The 13,296-nt window shown below is 37.8% G+C and overlaps 2 protein-coding genes across 2 annotated transcripts; both read right to left on the bottom strand.

Annotated features, from left to right (window-relative positions):
* On the bottom strand, positions 1-957 carry LOC138383713 (olfactory receptor 8C8-like). The gene has a single exon (XM_069468754.1). The coding sequence runs from the start codon at positions 931-933 to the stop codon at positions 1-3; it is 933 nt and encodes a 310-aa protein (XP_069324855.1). The 5' UTR covers positions 934-957.
* Positions 958-8,806: 7,849 nt separating this feature from the next.
* LOC138384762 (olfactory receptor 8B3) lies at positions 8,807-9,778 on the bottom strand. The gene has a single exon (XM_069470451.1). It carries the CDS (start codon positions 9,755-9,757, stop codon positions 8,807-8,809), a length of 951 nt encoding a protein of 316 aa, XP_069326552.1. The 5' UTR covers positions 9,758-9,778.
* Between the last annotated feature and the right edge of the window lie 3,518 nt (positions 9,779-13,296).

The following is a 13,296-nucleotide window of genomic DNA, read 5'->3' as shown; positions in this document are numbered from 1 at the left end:
TCAGTTTCTCATTTTCTTCAGGGTTTTCTTCAGAGCAACTTTGACATCCTTGTTCCTCAGGCTATAAATGAGAGGGTTCAACATGGGAACTACATTGGTGTAAAACACTGAAAAAAATTTCCCCTGGCCCACAGACCCAGCAGATGGTGGCTTAACATGAGTGAGCAGCCCAAAGCCATAAAAGAGCCCAACAGTTACTATATGGGAGCCACAGGTGCTGATGGCTTTGGACCAACCCTTAGCTGAGGACATGTGAAGGATATTGAAAAGAATCAAAGCATAAGAGATGATGATAATGAGGCTAGATACTATGACAACTGTGCCCCCAATAACAGAACTCACCAGCTCATTGGCATAGGTGCTGCTGCAGGAGAGCTGGAGGAGGGGGAAGATGTCACACATGTAATGGTTGATGATGTTGCAATCACAAAAGGTGAGCCTGATCATACATCCTGTGTGCACCATGGCACCAGCAAACCCCATCAGGTATGAGCCAAACATCAGCAGAGAACAGCTCTGAGGGGACATGGCCACCGTGTACAGCAGGGGCTCACAGATGGCCACATAGCGATCATAGGCCATGGCTGTCAGCACGAGGCACTCAGAGTGTACAAAAAAGCAGAAGAAAAATAGCTGAGTCATGCATCCTGTAAAGGAGATGATGTTTCTCTCTGAAATAAAGCTAGTCAGCATTTTAGGAGTAAGGACAAATGAATAACAGAGATCAATGAAGGCCAGATTGAAGATGAAAAAGTACATGGGGGTGTGAAGGTGTGAATTAAGGCAAATTAGATTAATTAAGCTCAAGTTTCCCACCACAGTGACCATGTAGTTCACCCAGAGCAGAAAAAACAGGGGCAGTTGGAGCTCAGGTTGATCTGTTAATCCCATGAGAATAAACTGCGACACTGAAGAGTCATTTTCCACAGCCATTCACTCCACAGGTGTGATCTGCAGGAACAGGGTAGAAGGCGCCATTAACAATGGACCCTCCTTTTTATATCCAGAGGGATAGCTGAATGTGCTGGTTTACAATCTCAGGTTTGTCTGAAAACACACAACAAGGCACCTGAAAAGCAAGACTTTTTGTGGTGATTCTCCATTGTTTCCCATTTCGTCCTTCCCCTGACCCTGTGTGTGTCTGTGCAGAGAGAACGCTAGTAGGCCTCCCAACGTCTCTGCACATCTTTCCCTCCCTTCTCCTCAGGCTTCACTAAGGATTAGGGCTTAAAACATCAATAAATACTGTCCACCACCCCCCGCAGAATGCTTGCATTATACAGTTTTGTGTTTGAAAAGAAATTTTCAAGACAAAAGTGATTCAGTGCTCACCTTCCTTTCCTTGGAGGACTGACCACTCTGGAACTTAGGGCCCTTCCTCCCTACTGTGCTGAGGGGGTCAAGGTTTCTGATCATGGGATGTAACAGCCATCATAGCAGACTTCAGTCTTTGACGCTATAGAAGAGGTATTCTAGGGAATATGCCACGATTTCTATTTGAGAATTTTCCTATATGATTCTTTTTACTTGCAAGGAGGAAAACAGCTACTTTGTCTCAACCTCCTAAACAGCTAACTCAAATGAAAATCTGTCTCACATGCTACAGTTCTGGACGAATTGATTGGAAGCAGAGAAAATTATTCTCTGCTTTATGATTTCCTCCCGAGTTTGATGAGCCCCTGGAGAGTAGATATTAGTGAGCCTGTGTTTACATCCTGTGTCACAGACCTAACATCAGATCCTTTGGGACTCAACGTTCTACTCAGTTTATAATCTCACTCGGAAAATTCTAATCCTCAATGCAGAGTGGTGGGCGGCCTGCTTTGTCACCCTGCTCATCATCCCCTGGAGCCTATGCTCTACTGTACAAGAGAAAGGTCCAGGGGCACAGTCACATGCCATTTCTACTACTTTTCTACAAGCCTCTGAGATTGCATTAGTAAAATGTTCACATTATATCATAGCTTTAACACTACACATGCCCGTGGATTTCACCTCCATAAAGAGATGTAGTAAAGTAGTTGTGAGAGTGGGAGTGAGCCCTTGAGTCAGACTGAATTTAAATCCAGACTTCTTAACTTCTTAATTGTGAGACTGTAGACAAGTGATAGAACTTCTCTGACCTTCATATATGTATTTTGTATCAACATATACCTATGTATGTTTATTAATTGAGGTTAATAAAAGCACTATCTCATAGAGTTATTGTGGGAATTACATGAGTTAATTCACATAAAGTATTATAAATGTGCCTGACACATAAAAAGAGCCTGATAGGTTAGTATCCATTCCCCTGTTCCTCATCCATATTCATATCAAGGTTTCTCAATCTTGGCACTTTTGACATTTGGGATGAGATCATATTTTGTTGTGGGCTGTCCTGTGTAGATGCATAGCACCCCTGCTTTATCCATTAGATGCCATACTATCTGTCTCACAGACACACATACAAATTGTTACAATCCAAATTTTCTCCATTGTAAAAAGTCTCTTGGGTGTCAAAATTACCCATATTTAAGAACTGCTGGTCTGTCCATATAGCCTTGACTTCTGCCATAACTGCTTTTCAAAAAGTTCTATTTTATGACTATTTTTTTCTCAAGCTCAAAGTGCACCAAACTGAATTCAGCACTTTCTTAGGATTCCCAGGATGCTCCTTCTCAGGTCATCACTTCCTGAATTACTTTCACTACCATCTGGGCAACTAACCCACAAACTAAACTTAAATATCTTCTTTTTGCTCACTACCTTCATCCACTGTCCAAGTCCCAAAGAACCCATCTCCTTGAAAACTCTGGACTTTTCTCCCAGTTAACTAGCTTTTGCAGTCCCTGCAATTCAAATATGGATTGTTCGAACAGTTTTCTAACTTGCATTTGTGTAAAAGATTAGAATTTGGACCATTTCACCCCCCAACACTTCTGTATACACACACCTCTTCTATTCCGGCTCCCCAATCCTAATCCTTACCAATATGGTTATAATCATAAATTCAGTTATATTAGTATTCTTGTGTTACATTACAAAGCCTATTTTTAAACCCTGTTTACAAATAATCCATCAAATGCTAGGACTGTTTTCATTTCCATAACTTTTTTATTTTTTCCTTATTATTCCATATATTTTCCCTGATTCTTTTCCAATTTATTCCCCATTTTTTAAATAAATTTCTTCTCTTCTTAGTACATTCAATCATGAGGATTCAATTTCATCTTCATATGTAAACTTTTCAGGAACTTTTTAACCCATTCCCATCTTGATATTCTCTGTCTACGACATAAATCTGAAATCTTGATATTTTTCTTCATCATCATATTAACAATTCCTTTTACCTTTATCATGTACTAGACCCTTTATTTCCTGGATCACTCATCATCCTATTTTTTGGTTTGCTTGCTCATTTTGATACAAGACATACAACATTTCTTTGTTGAGAAAAGGTGTATGAAATACAAATTTTGTTGACCTTGCATGTTTGAAATTGCCTTCATGTATATTTCTATTTATTGGCTATTTCCAAGGAAGTAGACAACTGACTTAGAAACCTCTGCTCCTCTAAATTTTAAAGACATTGATCAAATCTTGATAAGCTCCATAACTGTATGATTCTTGATTTCTTTATGAAAACTTTTTGCTTTCCCTTCACTTTGGAAGCTTTTAAGGTCTTATATTTGTTTCTGTTGTTCTGAATAATAACAGTGTTGTGTCTTGATATGTGTCTAAAATGGGTGCCCTTTAAAGATATTTTAAGATTAAGAAACAAAAATAAGTTTCAAGGAGCCAAATCAGGACTGTAAGGTGAATGACTGATGATTTGCCTTCAAAACTCTCACAAAATTTCCTAGTTTGGAGAGAGGAATGAGCAGGTGCATTGTTATGGTGAATAAGGACTCTCTGGTGAAGGTTTCCTGGGCACTTTTCTGCTAAAGCTTTGGCTAATTTTCCTAAAGCACTCTCATAATACATAGATGCTGTCTTTCTTTGGTCCTCTAGAGAACTGATAAGCAAAACGCTCTGGGCATTCCACAAAATTGTTGCCATGACCTTTGCTCTTGACCAGTCTGCTTTTGCTTTGACTTACCACTGCCCTCTCTTGGCAGCCATTGTTTTGATTGTACTTTGTCTTCAGGATTGTACTGCTAAAGCCACGTTTCTTCTCCTGTTACAATCCTTTGAAGAAATCCTTCAAGATAGTGATCTCACTTGTGTAAAATATCTTTTCAAAGCTCTACTCTTGTATGAAGCTGACTTGGTCTCAATGGTTTTGGCACTGATCAAGTGCAAAGTTTTCTATCCCTTTTCTGTCATGTCAGTGACTTTCACTCAAGAAGAGAGAAAAAGTGTTTACATTATGTCTGTCATCTTTAGCCAGAATCTTCAGGCTGCATTTCTAGGACAACAGCTAGGAACACACCAAGCCCACAGAAGCCTGGAGACTGGCAGTTAAGATATTAAGTCTTGAGCAGATCTATCATACTCTGAGTAGATGGTGTATGAGGTCTAAAACCCTACAAATACGCTTTGTTTATCTCATAATTTTACTGATTTATTTCATTCAATGTATTTTTTTAACATTTAGGTTGCAATTGACTATGAACACAAACAGAATGAGATATAGATCTTACCACTAGACCTTGCTCAATCTAATTAGATAGATAACCAAGGAAACAGAATTGTACCACCATTAGTTATTATTTCCCAATCACAGTGCTAAATTCTTTACATACCTTTCCTCATCTCACCCTTATGATCACCCACTGAACCAGGCATTCCTGTCTCAAATTTTAGTTCCAATGCCAAAACAGCTACTGGCAGGGCAAGTTCCATACTTGGCCTTGATAAATGCAAAGTTGCTTTTTTAAACTACTACACTATGAAAAACTGTATTACATATAGAGTATCACAAAAATTTTTGGAAGATACATTCAGGGCTCTTTCAATTTGACAGGAGTCCAAGTCAAACTTAGTTTGATAAACCAGCCAACACCACAAAGGTGTGTAAAACTGATTGGTCAAGAATGTAAATGGCTTCTTGTATGGCTAGACGTGGTAGAATCAAGTCATATCATGAGGGTATATCTCTCTTCCCACTTTCATCCTGCTTGGTTCTACTGGATTTTAGTTTCAAACGGGCTCTCCTGTGCAGGTAAAATGGAACAGCCAGAATTCCTAGATTTAATTATAACCTGGGAAGGGGGGCTTTTTAAAGACAATTTTGGCAGAAAAGACTACATAGTTAAAAGACTATTCCCTGTCATCAAGGTTTTGCATGTGCTAATTGGAAAAGATTGTATGATGTGACATGGGCAAGATAGTCTTTCAAAATCACATAAAATGTATTTCATATATCAAAATAGGTTGAGCCAAAACAATAAATAATATGATATGTATTTCCTAATGAGGATATTTAAAACAGAGAATTATTATTTACTCATATATTGTCAGGGGGAAAGAGCAAAAGGATGACACAGAGAAAATAAAAAGACTAATGAACTACAGAAAATAGCTGCCACTCCCAGGACTGGTGAAAAAATAGCAATAGGAAGCATAACCAGATTCTAGAATCTCGGAGGAGAAGTTCTATAGGATTGACTTGGATAGAGAGTGTTGGAGGTGCCTGATAGTTGGTGCTTGAACTTCAGAAGCACAGGCTCTGCCCAGAGGTTGCCAGAATCAACAAGGAGGGAGACCAGTAAAAAGCCCTGATAAGGCATTGAGCCACTCAAGGGGCAAAGACTAGGCAGTGTAGTGAGGGAGGATAGGATAGCAGGTAAGCGAGTCCTACCCAGCTGCTGACTATACAGCTAAAGGGCTGCAGCAAGTTTAGCACATTTGCATGTGCTTGTTAGCTATTTACATGCATTCCTTTAGGGTATATCTTTCAAATCATTTGCCCATTTATTAAATGGGTTTTTTAATTATTGATATATCTCTTAATTAATGAGTCATTCTATATATATTCTGGACAACATATTTGTATATATTACAAACATTCTTCCAGCCTGTGGTTTTCCTATGGATATTTTTTGATAAATAGATGTTCTCATTTTAATGAAGTTTATTTTTTTTCTTTTAAGCTTAGTGCTTCCTAGAATATGTCTAAGAAATCTATGTCTACAGACATTCATAGGTTTTCTTCTAAAAAATTTATAGATTAAGCTTTTTGGATATAGTTTTGATCCATTTTAGATTAATTTTTGTGTATTGTATGAGGTAGAGACCAAGGTTCATTGTTTCCTTAAGGGTAGGCAGCATTTCCAGCATCAATTATTTAAAAGTATTTCCTTTCCCTATAGATTTACTTTGTTGCCTGATCAACAATCAATTGACTATATGAGTGAGGACCTGTTTCTGAATCCTCTGTTTTGTCCCAGGGATTTATTTGCCTATCTTTATAACAAAACCAACCTGCATTATCATAGCTTTATGCTAATTTATTTTTAATTCAAAGTATTACGAGGGTACAAATGTTTTTGGTAACATGGATCACTTTTATAATGCTTGAGTGAGGGTTAAAAGTGTACCCGCCACCCAGATAGTGTTCATTGTACCCATTAGATAGGTTTTCACCCATCCCCTCTTCCTCCTTTCCCCTGGCTTGATTTCCTTTGAGATTTACTTCCTTCTGTGCACATGAGTGCTCATCAGTTATTTCCAATTTAGTAGTGAGTACACGTGGTGGTTTTTTTTTTCCATTCTTTAGATACATCACTTAGGATAATGGTCTCCTATTCCATACAAATTGTTGCAAAGGCATCAAGTCATCCTTCTTCATAGCTAAGTAGTACTCCATGGTATACATATACCACATTAACATAGCAGCCTAGGCAAAGAATATATGAAGAATACCCCAATGGCAATCACAGCAACACCAAAAATAAGTAAGTGGGACTTGATTAAATTATAAAGCTTCTGCACAGCCAAGGAAATAATTAACAGAGCAAATAGACAAACTACAAAATGGGAGAAAATATTCATAAGCTATACATCTAATAAAGGAGTAACAACCAGAATCTACAAAGAACTCAAGAAAATTAGCAAGAAAAAAATCAAAAAACCCCATTAAAAAGTGGACAAAAGACATGAAGAGAAGCTTCTCAAAAGAAGATAGACCAATGGCCAATAAACAGGAAAAAATCCTCAATGTCACTAATCATCAGATAAATGCTAATCAAAACCTTATACTCATTTTTAAAATCACTTAATGTAAATCCTCTTTGTCCTTTAGGGTCCCCTAAGAACGAGATACCAGGAAATTGCTTAGACTTGGCAACACATTATTTTAGTAAATGTCCGTGAAAGATAAAATGAGAGGGAGTGAGAGTCAGAGATGAAGGCCTCAGACCAGGATGAAAGTCTGACACCCAAGAACGGAGAAAGAAATGAGAGGATTGGGTAGGAAAATCTCAGACCACAGTGCAGTTCTAACAAGTCTTGGTCAGGGTGATAGCAAGTCTCTAGGCAAAGATTGCCCATCAGAAGAGACCCATGTTAGACAAAAATTGGTCAGCTCTAACTAAGTCCAGCCCACCCTGCTAAGTCATTGGCTGAGGGCATCTCAGAGTTAGTATGGACTCTGGACTCTGCCTGAACATCATGGTGGATCCAAAAGAAGTATCAGCTATAGACTTTCAGTCAACTGCACTCCCCACACTGGTTCTCTTGATGTGGAACTGCACAGTCATTTTCTAAGCCTGCCACAGTCCACCTCCAAAAATGGAAATTAAGCCCCAAAGTTTTTCTGATTTATAATTGTTATTTATTATATCTTATTAACTATTATTTATAATAATAAATGTATTATTGGTGTTATCTAACAAGATATTCCGATTCAACAAGTGTTTCTTGGACTCACAAATATCTGATATTCTAAATAAATAAACATAGATGAATTATAAGGAACAACCTCTATGTTAAATATGTTTCATGTCTTAGTTGTGAAACAAAAGTTTAAGTAACACACAAAATATTTGTAGGAATGTAGTTTATTATCATTAATGTACATTTTTCTTTGTAAACCCCATTGAATAAGTAAACCATTAGCTAGAATATTTCTACTAACTTAATGCACAGTATTTTCCTATAAGGAATAAAAAAGAGCATTTACAGTAGGAACTATATGGTGTTTTTTTCAAAATTTTTGATGCCACTTTAGACAGTAATGAGTTAACATTTTATAATGTAAACTATTCTCCACCCTTATTGGAATCCTGAGACACATGTATTACTTCTTTCATAATTCTCTGTTCATGCTGTCTGTGGCAATAAAAGGTGGAGTTATACATGTTCTCTGTAATATTGAATAGAACAAAAGGACAAGATGAAGAGAACCTAGTTCTGCTTTAAGTTATACACAGTTTGTAATGAAAACATTTCATTGAATCCTGCTGCCTGTACAAATAACAATATTGATAAATGGAGAATGCTTCTATTATATTTGGCACTTCTGTTTTTAAATTAGAAAGCTGTAATTTTTACTTTTTTGTAATTTACAAAATTCATCATAATTTGCCCAGATAATAAAAGCCCAGGGGACAGAAAAGATATGAAACAATAATGAAAAATATTAGTGCATATGTTCCTTTTATAAACATGCTGTTACTTCTTTAGTAAACTTGTGAGAAGTGCAAGAGGTATGGAAACAAAAAATGAGAAAATATTAGCTATAAGGGGAATAAGACAAGTGTACTAAATCACACATAACACAATCTATAGAAGCAACAAAGTTATGAACAATATCTCCTCATGCAAATCACCAATAAAAATTTGAGGTCCTTCAATTTCTTTATATTTCTACTGCTCCTAATTAGAGTATGTTTTTCCTCTGAATGTTAACCAGAGCTTTCCTCAGTGTAGCTTTGACATCCTTATTCCTCAAACTATAGATGAGAGGGTTGAGCATAGGAACCACGTTAGTATAGAAAACAGAAGAAACTTTTCCCTGGTCCATAGATCCAGGAGAAGAATATTTAAGATACATAAGTGCTGCTGACCCAAAAAAGAGAGAAAGAGCAATGATGTGTGAGCTACAAGTGCTGAAGGCTTTTGATCTTCCTTGAGTGGATTTGATATGAAGAATGCTAGTGAGGATAAAAATGTAAGAAATTAGAATGGTAAAACTGGGTACTGTGATATTAATGCCCACAACAATGAGAACTACTACCTCATTGACATAGGTGCTGGTGCAAGAAAGTTGGAGGAGGGGGAGTATGTCACACAGGTAATGGTTGATGACATTAGCATTGCAGAAGGTTAGTCTAAGCATGCACCCTGTGTGGGCAGTGGCTCCAGCAAATCCCATTGTATAAGCTGCAAAAGTTAGCACAGAACAGACCTGATGGGACATAGTGACTTTATATAGCAATGGACTACAGATGGCCACATAGCGATCATAGGCCATTGACGTCAACATGTAGCATTCAGAGATGACAAAAAAGAGAAAGAAAAATAGCTGAGTCATGCACCCAACATAGGAAATGATATTCTTCTTTGATACAAAGTTCATCAGCATTTTGGGAGTGAAAACAGAAGAGTAACAGAGATCAATGAAAGAAAGGTTGAAGAGGAAATAGTACATGGGGGTATGGAGGTGAGAATTTAGAACAATAAGAGTGATCAAGCCAAGGTTGCCCACCACAGTGACAATGTAGATCATTAGAAACAAGTAAAAGAGGGGTTGTTGGAGTTCTGGACGATCTGTTAATCCAGCAAGAATGAATTCATTCAATAAGGAATCATTTCTAGCCAGCATTTTCATCTTCAAAAATCTGGGAGGACAGAAGAAAATTCTATTAATAGAAAACCTAGCTCTCTCATGACAAATTCTCATTTATGAGGAGGGGACTCAGACTGGTGGAATTCGGGTGAGTTCTTCTTTGTTTCGTAGGGTCTGAATGTACTGCCACATCCACCCTCAAAATTCAACCACTCTGTTTTGTCTGCATGAACTGATTGTGAGACTCACTCCTGTCCTTACTAGAAGATACAGAGGTGGAGTAGCTGAAGTGCAAGCCTACCTGCCAACGAGCTGGGGTTGTGGGGATGTGTCTCTCATCTCTCTTCTTTCATGTTCACTTCCTAGTTCCTACTCATGTTTCTGTGAATCTACTGGGCACCTCAGTTCCCTTGTGATGACCATCAAGTAAGAGAGGATTCCTTTAGGGTAGAGACTATACCGATATTCTGCTTCCTAGCCAGGAGTTTCTGACAATCTATAGGGTTTCTAAATAACTTATTATAAGAATCCATGAAGTCAACAATTGACAACATGGTTTGAAGAGACAATATTTATGTCTTAGTAACCTAAGATTTATAATTAATCGTACCACCCAGTATTTCTACGCTTTCTCCTCTATCTATGCTACCCAAACAGAGGAAGAAGAACAGAAGGTGAATGTGCTTTCATGGGTGTTTATAGGAGGGCATGAGAGAAACATAATTAATTTGGGTGCTAGTTATATTAATTACTAAGTTTCCTAACATTTACCAAACTATATTCTTATGATACTTAATCTCTTCTATATGTATATGATACATTATTTTTTTTTTAACAAAGAGACAAATCTCTTCTCCTTCCCCAATGTTGCTATACTCTGGATGTGCCATCTGGAACTGCTTCGCTGTCTTCCTACTAGACTGAGGATGAAACCAAAACAGAAAAAATATGATAAGGGAAATGCAGGCAATAGACTCAGAGATCCAAACTGCTGAGTTTCTCATTATTTAGTATAATATCTTCCTCAGTTTTTGGCAACATACAGGAAAGAGAAAAATAAAAACTACATTAATACCCACCTTCCACTCAGTGCTGACCGCTGTGTGTGTTTCACCTCCACTGTCCTGGAGGAAGCCCTGACTTTGCAGGTATCAAAGCTGACCAGACGGAGTCACAGAATCTTCTCCTCCCTTGACTGGCAAGAGCATCGAGAACAGATCTTACAATCTGAATGTTCCAGGAGCCATTCTGAGGTGCAGATCAAACTTTTATTTATAAATCTTCCAAAAGGATGAAAAGGAAAACCACAGCCTTGACACCAGAGGCACCATGTCATAGCATGTGATTAGAAATCCAGGATTAGTTCTCCCCTATGATCTCCCCTATCGTGGTAAACTCTGCAGGGAAGAAATTATGATGCCTGTGTTTACACTCTAAATTATGGTAGTAGATGTGAGCTTACCCTCAGGGATTATATGATCCACAGGGCATAGGAGAAAGGAGCCTTTACTATTATTTATAAATATGTAAATATAATTAATGTCATTGAAATTTTAACTAATTATAATTCTGGGCAGTATATTAGCTTTAGTAAGAATTTATGTACAATTTAGTAAAGTTTATTTGTTATGCTCCTTTTCAATATTTTGAGTCCTTTTAAATAATCGTTATTTAATTGCACATATTTTATAAACATGAAGAAAAAGGACACTTTTAATTCATTTCAACTTTTTTCAAAAAGTTTGTAATATAGAATGGTACTCTATTTCATACAAATTTAATAACCTTGGGTTGTTCTCACTCAATATGTCTTTGCCTTTAACAGGTTAAAATAAAATCTGTGAGAAAAGTCTACCGCTTCAAGAAAGTATGCCTGGAGAATTGCCATGTATGTATGAATTTGTGCTTATGCTTATGCCAAGGGAACTATTTTTTTAACCTTTTATTTTAAAATGATTATAGTTACAGGAAGTTGTAAAAATAATACACAGATGCCCTTGAACTCTTCATCCAGCTTCCTCCAATAGTGACATTTTCCACAACTGTAGGACAATAGCAAAACTAGGAAACTGACATCGTACGACAACATTAACCTACAGACCATACTCAGCTTTCAGCAGTTTAACATGCACTTATTTGTGTGTGCATATGTCTATGTATACATATATATGTGTGTGTGGATCTTTCAACCTCATGTACATATTCATGTAACCACCAGAATAATCAGGATACAGAATTATTTCACTACCATAAACAGACTGTTATACTACCTCTGTGTGGTCATATCCTTCCCTTCCCACTTTCATCTCTGTCCTTGGCAACCACCAGCCTATTCTTCATCTCTATGGTTTGGTCATTTTGAGGAGATGAATGCACTTATACAGTATGTAATCTCTGATACTGAATTTCTGTTTCACTAGCATAATACCCTTCAGGTCCATCCAAGTTGTCACATATATCAACAGTTTGTTTCTTTTATTACTGAATTGTATTCTATTTATGAAAAACCAAGTACATTCAACTTTCCGTAGTAATTTAAATGTTAGTAGATCCTTGTTTTGACACAAAACAAAATCTGGTTTATTTGTAGAAAGTGGTTCAGAGGCAGAGGCTAGAGGATCACAGTTGAGACTGGTTTTTCTCAAAGTTTTCTGTAAGTGAAGAGAGTCTCATTCTTTCTCCTCCAAGAATAAAGACTGGGACACCCAGATTTGAGTAGGTTCTACAATGTGTTGAAGACAAGGTGGATACAGAGTATGTCCCACCATTACTCTCATGACAGTGCACAACATCATAATGATCAGTCATAAGCAACTCAGTCAGGGAGAGGCATTTGAGTATAAAATATATGTAAGAACAGTGGGAATCTGAGTCATTTTTGCATAGGCCTCCTGCAATCAACAGCCCCTCCCCCCCACACACACACTCGTTTGATGTGAGGTTATGTAACAGTGGCCCGGGCCATGAGAACTAGCAGCAGTGCTGCACAAACAAAAGGTTCTCACTCAGTTGTGAACAGGTGGCAACACCCACATCAGAGTTGTTTCGGAGTTGTAGGTTGTGGAAATGTTACTCTCAGTGACAGGAAACCAAACAGGGTCGATGATTCTGCTAGCCTGAAGCTATAGTCATGCTTAGTGCAAGTACATTCTAGACTGACTCTGTAGGAACGCACAGCAGAGACTGGCAAAAACCCAAGTTATCCACACATTCCCAGCAGACCAGAGGCTGCACATTTGAACACAGGACATGCAAAAGGCCACAGGATAAATTGAAAACTGGGGCATATTTGAACATGATCTGAGCTTTAAATACATTCCCCTACTCAGCTCAGATGCCTCAGCAGCAAACAGAAGCCCTAGTGACTTCAGGTGTTTGAGTTCAACTTCTGTCCAATCACTGGCTGAACACGTAGATATGCTGATGCAGGAGAAATCCCTCAGGTGCCAGGCATAAGAAGATGAACAAGAATTTCTAAAATTCTGAATGGAATGATGTCTGGTTCCAGCCAAGATTGAGTGCTTCATTCCTCCCTCATCCTCCCTCTCAGGACCTTTTACTCTTGGACATAATATAATGAA

Source organism: Eulemur rufifrons, chromosome 6 (genome assembly GCF_041146395.1).
Source record: "Eulemur rufifrons isolate Redbay chromosome 6, OSU_ERuf_1, whole genome shotgun sequence".
Taxonomy (NCBI): domain Eukaryota; kingdom Metazoa; phylum Chordata; class Mammalia; order Primates; family Lemuridae; genus Eulemur; species Eulemur rufifrons.
The sequence above is the reverse complement of the archived record's forward strand: the minus strand, read 5'-3'. Positions and strand labels throughout refer to the sequence as shown.

Bases quoted from the DNA above. Each gene is read 5' to 3' on its own strand.
- LOC138383713 (XM_069468754.1), bottom strand. From the start codon at position 933: ATGGCTGTGGAAAATGACTCTTCAGTGTCGCAGTTTATTCTCATGGGA.
- LOC138384762 (XM_069470451.1), bottom strand. From the start codon at position 9,757: ATGAAAATGCTGGCTAGAAATGATTCCTTATTGAATGAATTCATTCTT.